The sequence below is a fragment of the Schistocerca cancellata genome, chromosome 1, assembly GCF_023864275.1.
Source record: "Schistocerca cancellata isolate TAMUIC-IGC-003103 chromosome 1, iqSchCanc2.1, whole genome shotgun sequence".
Lineage (NCBI taxonomy): Eukaryota > Metazoa > Arthropoda > Insecta > Orthoptera > Acrididae > Schistocerca > Schistocerca cancellata.
In genome coordinates, this window is record NC_064626.1 from 818,217,272 (window position 1) to 818,236,747 (window position 19,476).

Sequence of the window (19,476 nt, forward strand, 5' to 3'; positions counted from 1 at the left end):
TAGCTGCGAACTGTACCCTGATTTGTAGGCTCCTAGCAGAATAAACCTGCATACCGGACTGGGGCTCGAACCTGGAACCTTCGCTTGTGATAATATCGTTTTTTCCATATGTGGTAGTCCTGCAAGGTACGCAGGAGAACTTTTGTGTAATTTGCAAGGTACGAAAGAAGTACTGGCAAAAGTACTGCCGTGAGGGCAAACCCTAGCTCAGTCTGTGTGAAAGGCAAACGGCCCAGGTTCAAGTTTTGGTCCGGCACACGGTATTAATCTGCCAGGAAGTTCCGTATCAGCACATATTCCGTTACAAAGTGAAAATTCATTCTGGAAACAGTCCCCTAGGCGAAGACCAAGCCATTTACCTGCAAGATCCTTTCTTCCAGCAGCATATAGGAAAGTGTCTGTGTAAAGTGGAGGGTTGGACAGAGGTACTGACTGAAGTAAAGCTGTGAGAGCGGACTGTGGGCCGTGCCTGGATAGCTCAGTCATCATTTGCCTGTGAAAGGCAATGATCCCACAGGCTGGAGTTCCAGAAAGTTTCAGCTAATGATTTATTTGTATTAAAATGTTTCATTAAGCCCTTTCACTAAATTCGAGGTCCATGTTTCCTTTTAGATTTTTATGTATTTTGTGTTATAAACCTGGCTACGATGTCATAAACACTCCTGGACGCAGCCCCAGGAACTCGAATAGCCCAAGGCGGCAGGCAGTGCTCAAAACCTCCTTTAAAAATTTAACTCTGCTTTTCTCGTAGTGATTTGACTTAATTCGATGTGGAGCATAGGGAACATATTAGAGCTCTCCATCTAGCCCTGTTCGTTGCCATCTTCTTTATGTTACTCCAGGAGTGTCCAACGGCTGCCACCTCAGCTTCAACAGTCCTGCCCCAGGTCGACCTCGGTCTGCCCCTCCTCCTTGCTCCTTGTGGGTTCCATTCTAAAGCCTGCTTTGGAATATGTTGCGGGCCTCTTCTCAGGGTGTGTCCAATCCATCTCCATTTCCTTTCTTTTACGGTTATCTCGGCTTTCTCGTCGTACTTCCACTGAAAGAAGATATGACGCACCTCTCCAGTTTTCGTGCCATAACATCGACAGAAGAATTTGTCCAATATGCTGACTTTATGGAAGTGGGTGGAGAAATATCCGTGGTTCAGACCTATTCTCAAAATGGACGCTACAATTTTCATTGATTTTATTGACTTTGTATGCCATAGATGTCTTGGCATGAATGATTGTAGTCTAGTATAGCTTTTACCTCTTGTTTAGTTGACTTCCATTCCATTCTTCCTACCATGAGAGAGTCGTTTCTTGTTTGATTTTGAGAAAGTAGACTGTGTATGGGAGTTTTACCTGTACGCGTCTCCTGTTCCTAATTGCATCTTTTGTTAGTTGACCTGATATTTTGTTATATATAACTCCGGTCCCTTTCCGCAGAAGGATTATCGGTGTACGTTAGGGACATGCAAGTTGCAGAAGGGCGTCCAATTTAAAGCCTTGTACTAGGCCGATGAGCCACCCGGATTTATTTGTAACATGACCAGTACGTATCATTTCATGATCCTGTATGAGTTCAGTTACATTTATTTCCTAAGTTAACAGTGCAGACTATAGGTGGCGTCTATAAGGTACTCAGGCAAGGAAGGAGATTCCGGGACTAATCATGGAAACTCTCGTGTGCGACTTTGCTTAAGAGTTGAGTGCTATTTTGGTGTGGTTCCCAGGGACTGCTCGGCCTCTTCTGAAATTGCGATTTCTGGGAGTTAATCCCTGATGCACGGCTGTAACGGCGCCTTAGCCCCCAAGTGCCCACTTGAGATGTAGCTCAGCATGGATGTCAACAAGAACACTGCCTTTTCATTTCCTCGAAACGTGAGAAATTTAGCATCTTCTCAACAGCATTTTCTGTTCAGTTGATCATGTGTATTGCCTTCCCTTACAGACAATGTATATGCCTCGTCGACCAATAGTCAAGGCTGTTCAGAATTGATACCAACCGCATTAATTGTTTATGTGTATTTGTACGCTGTGTCAGGGAAACTTCTTCTACGTTTCCCTCTATTTTCATGCTTCGAGGCACATTTACGTTCGTCACAACCGCTAAAAGTTTGCTGCCGTCCCTCCAATGACAGTTTGGGCAGAAAACAGAGAACTCTGAGTTCTGATTTTTAGTTTCCTGGGAGTTGTTCCGTGTGAACTATTCATTAGGTTCCTGGCTTTAATCCCGTTTGATGGTGCAGTTTGAAGCTATAGGTGTCGCTTATTGCCAATAGCAATAGGTGTTAGTTTCATATTTCTGAGTCCAAAGTCCTACATACCTATTAGCTTCTCGATCCTTATGGAAGGTTCTGGAGAAGCTGCAATGTGGCAGAATACAGGAGAAACGACTTCTTCGTGGAATGAATTCGCAATGGTATGGTTTCAGAAGCGGCTAGTCAACAGAAGACACTGTAAATGAGGCTAAAAGACTTGTGAGAAACGATCCGCGTAAGTATGCTGTAGGTGGACATCGTCGGGTGTTCGATCACTTATGATGGCCAACACGTTTTGATAGCCTCAGGAACTTGGACTGCCCAAGAGCGTTATAGAATTGTTTTAAGAGAAGTAGAGAAGAAATTCTGTCGTGCCCAGGAGAGACTCTAGCAAAAGAAATTTCAAAATTCTATCCTGTTTTCTGGGATCTAGTACTCAACTCGGTATTAGGAAAGCAGTAGAATAATGAAGATGTCGTAAGAACAGTGGCATATGCCGACGACCTGGTGATCCTTGTGAAGGGAAGCTACAGAAGCAACCTGGAAGATCGATGTAATATAGTCTTTCAAGAATTACATCAGTGAAGCCAAGGAATCAAACTGTCTGTTGCGCCTGAACAGACAACGTATGTGCTTTTAAAAAGGAATCTTTTAAGAAACCCGGTCACGAAATTAAGCGACAGGTCCATAAAGAAAAAATCCGTCACCAGATACTTGGGTGTCTTCATTGACGAAAGACAAAATTATGGTGCACATATTGAAGAAATGAGCAAGAAAACCAGGAACACGATGAACAGTTACGAATACAAGCTGCCAAAACAAACAATAAGAGCGTATCGTAACTCAGTCTTAATTGCGATCATGAGATACTATGCGAGTGCTTGACCCCACATACTTTTGCTCGTAAAACCAGCGTGGATAGTTAACAGTGTGCAACGTGAAATACTTCTTAGGTTGACGAGATTTTTGGCACTGTGTCAGTTGAGGCTTTGCAAGTAATGCTTGGAATCCGTCCATTTGATCTCCAGACATGCAAAAAAGCCACCGTGTATTGGCTGATGAAGGAACAATATCATAAAGTGCTAACTTTAATAGGAATACGGGCCACAAGCAAGCATTAGATTCAATATCGTATCCTCCATCACTGGCAGAAACGACGGGACGATGCCCAAACAGCGAGGCGCACTTATGGTTTTCAGCCAAATAAAAAACAGAGACTAGGAATGAAATACCTGAATCCCTCAGGAGACCTGACACACTTCTTGACTGGTGATGGACCCTATGCCGCCTGCTGGCATCCAACTGGTTGATGACAAACCTCAGAGTATACCTGTGGTGAAGAAGGCACGCCAGAACGTACTATCTGGGACGTCCACTGTATACCCAACGAAAGACTGGATGTCAAGGAGATACTGTGTTGCAGCAAGCAGATACTGCTTGCAGCTCTTGGACAACATGGCTGACGCCATTTTAAGAATGGCACCCGTCGGGAGAGCGGTGTGCTGACCACATAGCGCCGGCCGTAGTGGCCGAGCGGTTAAAGGCGCTACAGTCTGGAACCACACGACCGCTACGGTCGCAGGTTCGAATCCTGCCTCGGGCATGGATGTGCGTGATGTCCTTAGGTTAGTTAGGTTTAAGTAGTTCTAAGTTCTAGGGGACTTATGACCACAGCAGTTGAGTCCCATAGTGCTCAGAGCCATTTGACCACATACCCCTCTGTATCTGCAACCAGTGACGCCCCTGGACTGAGAGGATAACACGGCGGCCGGTCGGTACCACTGGGCCTTCCAAGGCCTGTTCGGACGGAGTTTAGTCTAATTTAGAAATAGTTATGGTGATGGGAGGCAGTATTATGTAGGATAAAATTAAGTATTATGTATATTGCACAGTATCTGTAAGAATCAGTACAGCTTGTGTTTAAATTATAGGTAAAAAGACGCAATGGAATGGAATAAATAAATAAATTTCAGAATCCATACACTGAGCAGCTCGCATTTATCTGGTTGTTTGTGCATCTTGGATGTGTAGTTCATTAGATTATTTCTCTCTTTTGTTCGAAAATGTGAGTTTTACAGATGAGAAACTCTGAATTTCATCATCTTTCAGTCTTCCTACCAATGTATTTCGAAGCCCCACAATACTGGCTTCAGCGCTTCTTGCTAATTTTTCTGTGTTTTTGATTCCCAAGAGTGACTTCGCAATAATGTCCCATGTCGATTTTGAATTCGAATAAATACTTGGTTACTGTGTAATCGACTTCCAGTTACGAAATCCACTTCCTACAACTTCTTCTATGAATAAGCGATGCTTGTTTACCAATATAATCAGGGATACACTAAGATATTATTTCCAACGAGATGGTGTTTTCTGTTTTGCGTAGTGGCCAGTTGTTAATGGCATGTTGTATAAGATGCAAAGTTGTGCATTATGGTGACGAGTGGGTAGCAATAACAGGTTTTTATTTCGTAGCTCAAACCATTAGGTATGCAGATTAATTCAAAATTATTAATGCATTATGGATTTTAAAGATCAAAATAACAGTGCAACGTGGACTGTGGAGTGCAGGTCATGTCTAACATCTAATAAATAAAAGATCGCAATCAGGGTTCATTTTAATTATCAAGCTGTTCGTCCCACAATCTAGTGACATTTGTTGGTACTGTTTCCACAACAAGCCTTGCTACTATGAATTATTCTAGCGGTCGCAGCTGTGGTCAGTGTAATATGATTTACTTGTTTTATTAGACATTTAATTCCTAATTTTCTTTCTGACTTTGTTCTATCCGAATGCTAGCAACTTGTCAAGCTGATTAGAAACATTTTTAATCACGATTCTTGTATGTAATTAGCGATAGAATTCTTCATTTACACTCTATTTATTAAGTCATTATAGTCTCTAATAACCAAACAAAATATTCTGTTTGGTTCATAGTCAAGTAATATTTTTTGTAGGGCAACATTTTCGCCTTTGTTAATTCAAATTAACAAAACTATAAATATTTATATATCCATATATAGTGTATGAGAACTGTTTAAAGCCAACTTGTTCAAATACGACAATTTATATGGTCGTGGGATTTGGTGCTACCTCCTACTGAGTTTTAGGAAACTGAAAAATTTTAAGTAGAAAGATAATGTGTTGTTGTGGCTAGTTCGTAGTTTCTCGTATATCGCTTGCACTCGCGCCAGATGAGTTACGTGCCATGTGACTGTCCGAGCACGCTCCGTACTGTATTGAATAGGGCTGTTGCATTATGGTATTCCTTTGATACTAAGTAACGAGCATTCCAAAAGACTGGAACCATAGTTGCGTCTTTCCATTAAACGTCTCGTTACATGTTTTCTTCTTGGCACACAATTTGTACCTGACTCAGGCTAGTCGGTAGTTTTAGAATTCATCCAAGTTCTTATCTTCAGCGGAGTAGGTCGTTAGTGAAACGAAATACTGAATCCATTTTGTCAGTCACCATGTTTTATTTTCCGCATGCAAGTTGTGTGCGACTCGGGCAGATTGGACAGTATTCATAATCCTCCAACTACTCCGTTTCATTGACTATGGTTTCCGCAGTACGGCAAATCGCTGGATGGCCCACAAAGTTAAACGGTGGTTTTAACAAGGCTGCATAAACTGGACTGAACACATCAAATGGCTCCGGCGACCTATAATGTCCTGCCTTGCCACTGCAGAAGTTGGTTGCAGTACGCCGTGTCTGCGTGTAGTGGCCTATGTGAGGCAGAGGCGTGGCGACTAAATTTTTCCTTTAAGAAACTTTACTCTGTGTTAATTTTATGTGAATTCTGTCAGTAATTAAGAGCAAATAAATGTCTGTTACTGTCAGTCTCAAGATCCCTTACCTTCTACAGCTTTTACAAGGTTTGGCGACCCACAAATAACGAATATAACATATTGTATTCCTAAGTTGTTGATCTCAGTTTAGCAGTGCTTTTATATTTCATAGAGGCCAAACTCAACGTTTAGTTACTTAAAAATTTATAGAAGAAAACAAACATTGCACTTGCTCATCTTCTATTTGTTCATTGACCAGGGAGGGTGGTTCTGATTTACCCTGCTCTATAACTTAGCTTTGTGTTGTTTCATGACATTAACGAACTTTAAAACAGAGAGCACAACTTCAAACGCACACTCTTGACTTCAGTTTACCCTACAAAAGGAAGTCAGAAAGCGATAGATCAGGAGAGCATATGGACCGAGAAACATTGCCAAATTAAGAAATGACATGTCCCGAACCACTTCCACGGGTGCTCTCACCGTGTGAGCTGTGGCACCATCCTAATGGAAACATATTTCTCCCATGTTCACCATATGCCTTTCCAGTTGTGGATCCAGGAAGTAGTTTAAAATTTTGATGTAACGCGCTGATGGCACAGCATCGTGGTTTCCCGCTCTTCAAAGAAGTATGGACCAACAATCGCTATCATGCAGACACCGCACCACACTGTTACTTTTGAGCTGTGGAGAGGTTTCTGGTGTAGTTCACGTGGGTTCTCCGATGCCCAACACCGACAGTTCTCGACATTAAAATAGCTATCGAGATGGAAACGGGCTTCGTCACTCATTATTAGTAGGATACCAGCATCTTCCGTGCGAATGATCTCCATTAAGCCACAAAATTCTTTGTGTTGTACAAAATCTCTTTCATTTAGCTGTTGCATGATTATTTTTTGAATGGGTGAAGTCTGAGATCATCATCTAAGACGCAATGAAGCGAACGATGTGACATATCCAACGCCATAAACTGTCGCCTAGAGGATTATTAAGGACTAGCAAAAACTCCCCTTTCACTCTGTCTAGGTTTTCTAGAGTTCGAACCGAACGGGGAAAACAACAGATCCAGTACTGCTAAACGCCTCGGCCCATCGGAGTAAGGTGTTTTGAACTGGGACAACACCTGGACTTTCAGCATTAAAATATTGATCGAAAAAACGTTGAACCGCGATCATAGAATCATTGTTGCTACAAAACTGCTCAGAAACAAACACCCGGAGCTCTCTTCTCCAACGCGACTAAAACTGTGACGTCTGAGCTGCCCGCCAAAGTTCGCCCGAAGTCGATATCCCCACTGCCTGCTGAACGCTAGCAGTTTAAAAAACAGGCTTTTCCTCTTCTCCATTTCGTATTCATATGTAATGTCTACATCTGTAATGACGTTCAGTAATGAAAGTAGCGAATACTTTGTGCGGTGCTTCGATATCAACCGAAACCCTGTGGTATAATCTCTTTGCATGTATGGCTAAGCAAGTGCTTCCCTCGCGTTCTGCGGTGGGCATGCATACTCTCCACTGCGCCGACCTAATGGCATTGCACATGAGACCGCTCTGAGCCGTTTACCACCAGTGACTGTAGAATGGTCATCTAAGGCCAAGAGCTGTCACCAGTGTGGCACGTGGATGCTATGAGCATTTGCTGATGTAGCTTTGGGTAGGTGCATGATTCTCTATTCTACCACCTTGCATGGCCGAGAACCAGCTCGCTTGGATTTGGTGGAAGATGGCCTTGGAACTTTGTCTGCTAGTTGGGACTCCAGAATTAACGAGCAAAGTGGAATTAGTCAGCTGTAGTCAAAGGGGCTTGTTGGACTTTCTGAGGACTTGGTGAGCGCCTTAGTGTATAGACTGTGTGAACAATTATTCTGAGCTATCTGCTATGCCGTAGGATAATTTAAATTAAGATATTCTTTTAGGATTCAGATAACCCTGGTTTTATTTAAGGAGTTTACCAGTTCCAGCTTGGCTAACTTACGTTGCTAAAACTGTTTATGCCATTGTTATTCTGGATGGGTTGTGTGGTTCCTGATTAGCAGATTTGAGCCCTGTTGGTAATTTATGAATATTACAAAGTACTTGTGTTGGTTATATGTAATTTATTTGGTACTCGGGATTCATGTTTTTACAGCGAAGCGCCAAAGATTCGAGTATAGGCGTGCGTATTCAAACAAAATAGATAAATAGGCAGAATACGGCGCTGCAGTGGGCAACGCCTATATAAGATGACAAGTGTCCGGCGCAGTTGTTAGATCGGTTACTGCTGCTACTATGGTAGGTTATCTAGATTTAAGTGAATTTCAAATTGGTGTTATAGTCGGCGCACGAGCAATGGGACACAGCATTTCCGAAGTAGCGATCAAGTGGGGATTTTTCCCTACGACGAATTCACGAGTGTACTGTGAATATCAGGAATCAGGCAAAACAACAAATCTCCAACATCGCTGCGGTCGCAGAAAGATCCTGCAAGAAGGGGACCAACCGCGACTGAAGAGAATCGTTCAAGGTGACAGAAGTGGAACCTTTCCGCAAACTGCAGCAGATTTCAATGCTGGGCCATCAACAAGTGTCAGCGTGCGAACCAATCAACGACCCATTATCGATATGGGCTTTCGGAGCCGAAGGCCCACTCGTGCACCCTTGATGACTGCGTGGCACAAAGCATTACGCCTCGCCTGGTCCGACCACACCGACATTTGACTGTTGATGACGGGAAACATTTTGACTGGTCGGACATGATTCGTTTCAAATTGTGTCGAGTCGATGGACATGTACAGGTGTGGAGACAACCTCATGAATCCATGGACCCTGCATGTCAGCAGGGGGTTCTTCAGGCTGGTGGGGGCTCTGTTATGGTGTGGGGCGTATGCAGTTGTAGTGATATAGGACTCCTGACAGATCTAGATACAACTCTGACAAGTGACACGTACGTAAGCATCCTGTCTGATCACCTGCATCCATTCATGCCCATTGTGCATTCCGACGGACTTGGGTAATTCCAGCAGAACAATGCGAGACCCCATACGTCCAGAACTGCTGAAGAGTGGCTCGAGGTCAGTTCTGAGTTTAATCACTTCCGCTGGCGACCAAACTCCCCAGACATAAGGATTATTGAGCATATGTGGGATGGTTTGCAACCTGTTGTTCAGAAAAGATCTACACTCCCTAATATTCTTACGGATTTATGGACAGCCCTGCAGGATTCATGGTGTCAATTCCCCCCAGCACTACTTCAGGCATTAGCAGGGTCCATTCCATGGCGTATTGCGGCACTTCTGCGTGCTCGCAAGGGCTCTAGACGATATTAGGCAAGTGTACCAGTTTCTTTGGCTCTTCAGTGTAGTTTAAGGGATGTGATTGTGGTTGTTTAAATTTTATTTATTCTTTCTTTTATAGAACTAGCTTGAGTTATCACAACTTAAAACCAACGTACATACATTGGTAAATTGTCTCTTGTCTGAGATTTGCATTTTGCCTAATTTCATCTTTGGCCATTTGTTCCTAATCTCATGCTCTTTAAGGAGACAGCCACTGTCTACTTATGAGAATTCAAATCGTCTTCACCTAATTTACGTAAAGGTTACATTTTACATTCTTTTAATGTCGATCATAGGCTGTTGTCATCTGGTGTGTTTGTAGGCATCAACTGATGTGTTAACGAACAGTTTGTTCATGCATGATGTATTATTCTGAAACATCGGTTAATTAGAATATTTTCTATCAGTTGTAGTAGTACATGAATTCCTACGGTGTTGTCATCTGTTGGCTGTTGTCATCTGGTGTGTTTGTAGGCATCAACTGATGTGTTAACGAACAGTTTGTTCATGCATGATGTATTATTCTGAAACATCGGTTACTTAGAATATTTTCTATCAGTTGTAGTAGTACATGAATTCCTACGGTGCTTTGCTGAATGTATTTTGAGACAGACCACCTGAGTGACATGAAGCTCTACGGAAGTTCATGATTTCAAATCTCAAATTGATAGTATTGGTTAAAAACAGTAATGGTTGCAATTTTAGTTTTTTCATTTTTCAACCACGCGTTTCGCCTTATTTAGTCATCTTCAGGTTACCTTAATTTGATATTTCTTAGAAGGATGATTTAATCAGTGTAGCTAAAGGGCATCGTCGAATATATCAGGCCAACATCGCCTTCGTTAAACTCAGTAAAAACACCGAGACCTGCATAACGCGTTATGCAGGTCTTGGTGTCACTCGCGTCCATCTAGAAAAGTTTTTACTGAGTTTAACAAAAGCGATGTTGGCCTGATATAGTCGTCGATGCCCTTTCGCTACACTGACTAAATGATCCTTCTAAGAAATACCAAATTAAGATAACCTGAAGATGCCTAAATAAGGCAAAACACGTAGTTGAAAAATAAAAAACTAACATTGCAACCAAGACCATTTTTAACCAATACTGTTAAGCACTGGTTTACTGTATGCCACGTATGGATTGGAAGAATTTCTCGAATTGATATTCATCAAATCTGAAATACTAAATGTTTAATGTTGGTTATTTATGGACTGCTATAAATAACTGCTTATGTCTGAGCTTATCAGCTCTGTGGCATATGGAGAGACTTCGGGCCTTGTACCGGCGCTAGCCGCTGGGCGTACCTTGTCGAGCGCGCCGCGCAGCACGCTCTGCACGCTCTCGACCACGTGCCGCACGTCGTCGCTGTCCTGGCCGGCGCCGGCGTCCTCCTCGGCGCTGAGCAGCGCGGGCTGCGCCTGTCCGTCTTCCGGCTGCTGCAGCGGCGGGCGCGGCCGGAGGCGCAGGCGCAGCGGCTGCCCGCCCGCCGCCAGCAGGCCCTGGATCTGCGCCAGCGTCATGTGGCGCCGCACCAGGTCGCCCTGCTCGTCGAACGTGTAGAACTCGTACCGGTCCGGGGACAGCAGCGCCGCCGGCGAGCCCGGCGGCGGCGACCCGGCCGCCGGCCGCAGCGGCCTCCCGACGGCGTCCGCCAGGTACGCCTTGGTGCCGTCGCCCAGGTCCATGATCACCGACACCGACGTCACCACGCTGTGGGCACACACGCACTTTGCTGACTAACACTGCAGCCAGTGTTCACAGAAGCGACCGCGTGCGTAGCAGGCTCGTGTTCCATTTCATCCATTGGCAATCCGCACTACTGACCATTAAAATTGCTACACCACGGAGATGACGTGCTACAGACTCGAAATTTAACCGACAGGAAGAAGATGCTGTTATGTGCAAACTTTTCAGAGCATTCACACAAGGTTGGCGCCGGTGGTGACACCTACAACGTGCTGACATGAGGAAAGTTTCCAACAGATTTCTCATACACAAACAGCAGTTGACCGGCGTTGCCAGGTGAAACGTTGTGGTGATGCCTCGTGTAAGGAGGAGAAATGCGTACCATCACGTTTCCTACTCTGGTAAAGGTCGGATTGTAGCCTATCGCGATTGTGGTTTATCGTATCGCGACACTGCTGCTCGCGTTGGTCGAGATCCAATGACTGTTAGCGGAATATGGAATCGGTGGGTTCAGGAGGGTAATACGGAACGCCGTGCTGGATCCCAACGGCCTCGTATCACTAGCAGTCGAGATGACAGGCATCTTATCCGCATGGCTGTAACGGATCGTGCAGCCACGTCTCGATCCCTGAGTCAACAGATGGAGACGTTTCCAAGACAACAACCATCTGCACGAACAATTCGACGACGTTTGCAGCAGCATGGACTATCAGCTCGGAGACCGTGGCTGCGGTTACCCTTGAGGCTGCATCACAGACAGGAGCGCCTTCGATGGTGTACTCAACGACGAACCTGGGTGCACGAATGGCAAAACGTCATTTTTTCGGATGAATACACGTTCTGTTTACAGCATCATGATGGTCGCATCCGTGTTCGGCGACATCGCGATGAACGCACATTGTAAGCGTGTATTCGTTATCGCCATACTGGCTTATCACCCGGCGTGATGGTATGGGGTGCCATTGGTTACACGTCTCGGTCACGTCTTGTTCGCATCGACGGCACTTTGAACAGTGGACGTTACATTTCAGATGTGTTACGACCCGTGGCTCTACCCTTCATTCGATCCCTGCGAAACTCTACATTTCAGCAGGATAATGCAGGACAGCATGTTGCAGGTCCTGTACGGGCCTTTCTGGATACAGAAAATGTTCGATTGCTACCCTGGCCAGCACATTCTCCAGATCTCTCACCAATTGAAAACGTTTGGTCAATGGTGGCCGAGCAACTGTCTCGTCACAATACGCCAGTCACTACTCTTGATGAACTGTGGTATCGCGTTGAAGCTTCATGGGCAGCTGTGCCTGTACACGCCATCCAAACTCTGTTAGACTGAATGCCCAGGTGTATCAAGGCCGTTATTACGGCCAGAGGTGGTCGTTCTGGGTAATCATTTCTCACGATCTATGGACCCATATCACATGTCAGTTCTAGTATAATATATTTGTCCAATGAATACCCGTTTATCATCTGCATTTCTTCTTGGTGTAGCAAATTTAATGGCCAATAGTGTATGCTGACACAGCAGTGTTCTTAAAAGTCATAGCAAACAAGCTTTTACTAGCCTGAACCTCACTCGTCATTATGCATCTCATTTCTTACTTATTGTGGTGTCACCGCCAGACACCACACTTGCTAGGTGGTAGCTTTAAATCGGCCGCGGTCCATTAATACATGTCGGACCCGCGTGTCGCCACTGTCAGTAATTGCAGACCGAGCGCCACCACAAGGCAGGTCTAGAGAGACTTACTGGCACTCGCCCCAGTTGTACGACGACTTTGCTAGCGACTACACTGACGAAGCCTTTCTCTCATTTGCCGAGAGACAGTTAGAATAGCCTTCAGCTAAGTCCATGGCTACGACCTAGCAAGGCGCCATTAACCATTTCTAGAGAGAGTCTCACTTGTATCATCCAGAATGCTGTATACAAATGATGGATTAAAGTTAAGTATTCCAGCAGCTACGTACTTTTCTTTATAGCATTCATTACGTATCCTGTTTCAGAACTAACGCCAGCCGGCGTGTGTAAACGCGTGCCTTTCGGTTACCCGTCACTGTGGACTGGCTGTCTTGTCAGTCCACTACACTTATCACCTTTGTATTACATCACTTTCTTTTCTGTTTATTTGGTACACATTTTCCAGTTCATTTTAAACTAACTCCCGAATGAGCTACAGACTTGTAATTTTAAACATAGCCCAGAAGTCGATGAAACGCAATGTTAACGCACTTTTTTGTCGGTCTCTTCCATAGGGATGGGGATGGTGGGGAAAAACATCGGTAACACCTGACATCTCGGCTGCCCTGCAGGAGGGGCATGTTGTGCGGGTAGTGTTGGAATGTGTTCCAGGATGTATGCGAGTGGGCAGGCACGGCTGAGCAGAGAGAGGAGGGGAAGAGGAGGTGGATATCACTTTCTTGTCTGTCTGTCTATTAGGTCCAAAATTCTTCACGGTAAATGATGACAGCCAAAACATTTTCAGGATAATGATTTACTAAAATTCTTGACCACGGTTTCGGTATATCTAAATATACCTTCATCAGGTAGATTAAAACTGAAGAAACTGCAAGAAGGTGGGAATTTAAGAAGATGGGACGTGGATGAACTGAAAGAACCAGAGGTTGTACAGAGTTTCAGGGAGAGCATAAGGGAACAATTGTCACAAATGGGGGAAAGAAATACAGTAGAAGAAGAATGGGTAACTTTGAGGGATGAAATAGTGAAGGCAGTAAAGGATCAAATAGCTAAAAAGATGAGGGCTAGTAGAAACCCTTGGGTAACAGAAGAAATATTGAATTTAATTGATGAAAGGAGAAATAAAAATGCAGTAAAAGAAGCAGGCAAAAAGGAATACCAACGTCTCAAAAATGAGATCGACAGGAAGTGCAAAATGGCTAAGCCGGGATGGCTAGAGGACAAATGTAAGGATGGAGAGGCTTATCTCACTAGGGATAAGATAGATACTGCGTACAGGAAAATTAAAGAGACCTTTGGAGAAAAGAGAACCACTTGTATGAATATCAAGAGTTTTGAGGGAAACCCAGTTCTAAGCAAAGAAGGGAAAGCAGAAAGGTGGAAGGAGTATATAGAGGGTCTATACAAGGGCGATGTACTTGAGGACAACATTATGGAAATGGAAGAGGACGTAGATGAAGATGAAATGGGAGATATGATACTGCGTGAAGAGTTTGACAGAGCACTGAAAGACCTGAGTCGGAACAAGGCCCCCGGAGTAGACAACATTCCATTAGAACTACTGACAGCCTTGGGAGAGCCAGTCCTGACAAAATTCTACCATCTGGTGAGCAAGATGTATGAGACAGGCGAAATACCCTCAGACTTCAAGAAGAATATAATAATTCCAATCCCAAAGAAAGCTGATGTTGACAGATGTGAAAATTACCGAACTATCAGTTTAATAAGTCACAGCTGCAAAATACTAACGCGAATTCTTTACAGACGAATAGAAAAACTGATAGAAGCCGACCTCGGGGAAGATCAGTTGGGATTCCGTTGAAATGTTGGAACACGTGAGGCAATACTGACTCTACGACTTATCTTAGAAGAAAGATTAAGGAAAGACAAACCTAAGTTTCTAGCATTTGTAGACTTTGAGAAAGCTTTTGACAATGTTGATTGGAATACTCTATTTCAAATTCTGAAGGTGACAGGGGTAAAATACAGGGAGCGAAAGGCTATTTACAATTTGTACAGAAACCAGATGGCAGTTATAAGAGTCGATGGGTACGAAAGGGAAGCAGTGGTTGGGAAGGGAGTGAGACAGGGTTGTAGCCTATCCCCGATGTTATTCAGTCTGTATATTGAGCAAGCAATAAAGGAAACAAAAGAAAAGTTCGGAGTAGGTATTAAAATCCATGAAGAAGAAATAAAAACTCTGAGGTTCGCCGATGACATTGTAATTCTATCAGAGACAGCAAAGGACTTGGAAGAGCAGTTGAACGGAATGGACAGTGTCTTGGAAGGAGGGTATAAGATGAATATCAACAAAAGCAAAACGAGGATAATGGAATGTAGTCGAATTAAGTCGGGTGATGCTGAGGGAATTAGATTAGGAAATGAGACACTTAAAGTAGTAAAGGAGTTTTGCTATTTGGGGGGCAAAATAACTGATGATGGTCGAAGTAGAGAGGATATAAAATGTAGACTGGCAATGGCAAGGAAAGCGTTTCTGAAGAAGAAAAATTTGTTAACATCGAGTATAGATTTTAGTGTCAGGAAGTCGTTTCTGAGAGTATTTGTATGGAGTGTAGCCATGTATGGTAGTGAAACGTGGACGATAAATAGTTTAGACAAGAAGAGAATAGAAGCTTTCGAAATGTGGTGCTACAGAAGAATGCTGAACATTACATGGGTAGATCACATAACTAATGAGGAGGTATTGAATAGAATTGGGGAGAAGAGGAGCTTGTGGCACAACCTGACTAGAAGAAGGGATCGGTTGGTAGGACATGTTCTGAGACATCGAGGGATCACCAATTTACTATTGGAGGGCAGTGTGGAGGGTAAAAATCGTAGAGGGAGACCAAGAGATGAATACACTAAGCAGATTCAGAAGGATGCAGGCTGCAGTAGGTACTGGGAGATGAAGAAGCTTGCACGGGATAGAGTAGCATGGAGAGCTGCATCAAACCTGTCTCAGGACTGAAGACCACAACAACAACAACAACAACCTTCATCAGAAGTTAAATACACCAAAAATCAGATCCTGCAATGGAGAATCATAAAACAATTGTGCCAAAGGCGTCGTCAGTAGTTAAAAACATCATCGTTATTTATACAACACAATTACGGACAGAGGTCAATGCGAACACAGCATAGCATCAGTACACATGAGTTCATAGACGAAGTATTGATGCTATGCTGTGTTCGCAATGACCCTCTGTCCGTAATTGTGTTGTATAAATGGAGATGATGTTTTAATTACTGACGACGCCTTTGGCACAATTGTTTTATGAATCTCCATTGCAGGATCTGATTTTAGTGTATTTTACTTCTGATGAAGGTATATTTAGATATACCTAAACGATGGTCAAGAATCTTAATAAATCTTTATCCTGCAACTGTTTTGGCTGTCACCATTTACCGTGAAGAATTTCAACAGTTGCTGTTTCAGCCATGTTTAAAATCTTGAGGTCCAAAATTTTTGCAATTGATTGTAAACTAACTTCCCATGAGCTAGAGATTTGAAAATACATAGCTCAAAACTAGATGAACACACCGTATTATCTCACTTTCTTTTCTCGTGGGCAGTGGTGTGTGCTTTGTTTACCACTGTCATTTTCCAATGAGCCAGAGACTTAAAACTTTCAACATAATCCAGAACAGGATGACAATGCAATATCAACTCGAGTTCTTGGATGGCGTGCGGTGGAGCGACGTACCACTGCCATTTCCCCCTTCTCTGTTCCCATTGCTTCATGGGAAGCACAATCTCTGATAAGCCTCCAACTGTGCTCGAATCTCTCTCAGTTTTACCTTCATGGTCTTTACGAGGTATATGTAGCAGGAAGCAATATATTGGTTGAATCAGGCGAAGAGAAACTGAAATTAACCTAAAATTTACCGAATGTCTCTGTTGCATTCTCATCAAAATGTTTGAAATAGACTGAAAAATTTCACTCTCACAAGACTAATGAGCAAAAAAAAAAAAAAATTTTTTTAAATAAAAAAGAATTTGAAAACACCACGTTTTTAAATCAGACTAAAAAGTATAAAATAATTTCTCCTATCTCCATACGGATTCCTAACCCAACACAGACAGTCCTCAAAATTTGTGACTATGAGTTTTTAATAGCTATAAAAATTCTTGTAAGATTTAAAATGAAAAAGTGGTGCACATAGAACACATAATTGGTGCATGAATGGTTCACCTCCTTACTATTATATATTGCAAGTGGCCCATACTTTTGTTTTAAGTATTGCAAGTATTTTAATAGCTATTAAAAATTCACAGTCACAAATTCTCTGGACTATCTGTATTGATTTAGGAATCTTCATGGGGCTAAGAGATACTATTTTATACTTTCAGCCCTATTTTAAAAAATGGGATATTAAATATTCATTACATTTAAATAATTATTTACTTATCGTATGGCACACGACTGCAGCGCATATACAGATATAACTACAAGAGTGAACAAGAGTAGAAATGTACAACACAAATAAAAGGACATAAAGGTTGTGATAAGCATCACATAACAAACAGACTAGTTTTTGTTACTCATCGATGTCCATATCTCGGATGCACTTCATAGCTTCAGGTGTGGCTTCTATTCGTATCAAGTCTTCAGTTGATACGCCATATTTTCTTACAGGGCACACTTTTATATAGTGTTCCCATCCGCCTATAAGTCGGAATATCGGCTGTCCGCAAGTCACCGTTTATAAAGCGTGGCCTTGTGTCTTGTGTGGTCGCTCCAGGTACGGTTAAGTTCAGTGCAGATTTTTCTTGGAAAGTTGACCCCTTGCGTTGTGTTTGAGGGATCAGTTAACGAGATAATGGTTACTGAGTTCTCTCAGTCTTTTTTCCATTTTTCTGTGAGGTTAAAGGAGTTCTGTCCTCTTACATAGTTATTGTTCCAATTAGCTCTCGTGATTTCAGGTGTGTATCTCGTAAATGTTGAATTACATCTTGAACAGGTAAATTTTTTAGTCCATCTGTGGTATTTTTTCCCATTCTTTGTACCTGTTTTTTATAGTCTTACCTTTGGCGGTGCAATGTCACTGATGACAGAGAGTAATGGTATCGGAGTGGACCTTCATGTAACAGTGATTATGTACATGGTGGAGCTAGACGTATACCTTGTTGGTATAGTGACTTTCTTGCCAGGCCGGTGCACAGTATTTTGCAGTGGTAAAGACTATTGACGTTGTTCCTGTTCGCAGAGCGGATGCACCTGCACCCCAAGAACTATCAGTCAGTTTTCTGGATCTGGTGTCTCTCATGGTCTTTACAAGCAGCATAAAAAAATCTGGCACATGATGAAAAAGAAGTAGCAGGAGGAGGAAGAGTGAAAAACTCATTAAAAACCTGGGCGTCACCTGACTTAGGTGACAGAACCTTGCGAAGAACCGTTCCTAGTATGACAGGGAACATCTCGACAGGATTGAAGGTGGAGAGAATGGATCTCGGTAGGCAGAATTAGCAGAAGACATCTCACCAAATATAATCTACTTTGCATCTGACTTGGATCAAGGGCCATGGTGGTCAGCATCTCTTTTCCACAGCTGCGGACAGAACTTAAAATTCAAGAACAAACCCTTCCAGCCTTAACCAATGAGTTCCATTACAAAATGATCCCTGTAATTCCATGCACAACAATGGAGCTTGTTTAGTGATCGAGAAATTACCCTATGAGGTAACAAATACTCCACAATCAGTGGCGCAACTAGTCTATCGGATTCTGGAGAGACTAGGCTGAGATGCTAAAATCCCAAATCAAAGGAAAGCGGAGTCCTATATGATCAACTAAAACCAAAAATAGGAACTTGCTTCGGCACAATCAGTATTAACTCACTTCGAAAGCCAAGAAAACTCTAAAAATTTGGTGAAACAAGAAAAAACAAAAGTTTTAGACTTGCAAGAAACAAGCTTGCCAGATGGATTTTGGAAATTACAGACTATCAAAATATCCACGGGTATGCTGCCGGTCTATAGTGTCCAACGGGCACAATATTTCGGCGATCAAACATGTCGCCATCATCAGGTGAACTGACGGACTGAGCTCCTGTGAACGTGCCGGCACGGAGATCCGTACGCTATGGCTGCTCAGAGGGAACTGGGTTCGGTCGCGGCGGCGGCCGATTTAAATACCCTCCGCCCGCGGCGCGCTCCCTCCGCCGTCCGCGCCCAGCGCCACGGTCGCGCGGTGGAACAGATTGCGACGGCGTCTGAGATGACGTCGGTGTGATGGCTCTGTCCGCCGTGGTCGTCACAACTATACGTCTGCTCTTGATTAACCCGATCGCCGGTTCCCAAGCCTTGCTAAGATTATAGCCACAGTCCCGGTTTATGAGGTCGTCATTGGTGCGAATTTCGATGGCCTCTCTAACAACGCTGTCCCAGTGTCTCGACGTCTGTACCAGAATCCTCGTGCGGTCATACTCCATGGCGTGATTTTCCGACAAACAATGTTCAGCGACCGCCGACTTGCTCGGATACATCAGTCGAGTGTGCCTCTGGTGTTCACGGCATCGATCCTCGACGGTACGCATCGTCTGACCAATATACGACTTGCCACATTGACACGGAATCTGGTAGACGCCGGCCTTCCTCAAACCGAGGTCATCTTTGGCGCTCCCCACCAGTGCACGAGTTTTATTTGGAGGACAAAACACAGTTCCGACCCGGTGTTTCTTCAGAATGCGGGCGATTTTCCCCGAGAGTGCGCCTGTGTATGGAATAAATGCAGTGCCTACC

General features: G+C 43.6%; 1 protein-coding gene across 1 annotated transcript in view; it reads right to left on the bottom strand.

The window, feature by feature from the left end:
- LOC126105241 (uncharacterized) overlaps nucleotides 1–19,476 on the bottom strand; it is a 54,073-nt gene that overhangs the window by 5,371 nt on the left and 29,226 nt on the right. Inside the window, exon 2 of the mRNA XM_049912341.1 lies at nucleotides 10,632–11,059. Within this exon, the coding sequence (XP_049768298.1) occupies nucleotides 10,632–11,059 (428 nt within the window). The remainder of the gene's footprint in view (nucleotides 1–10,631; nucleotides 11,060–19,476) is intronic.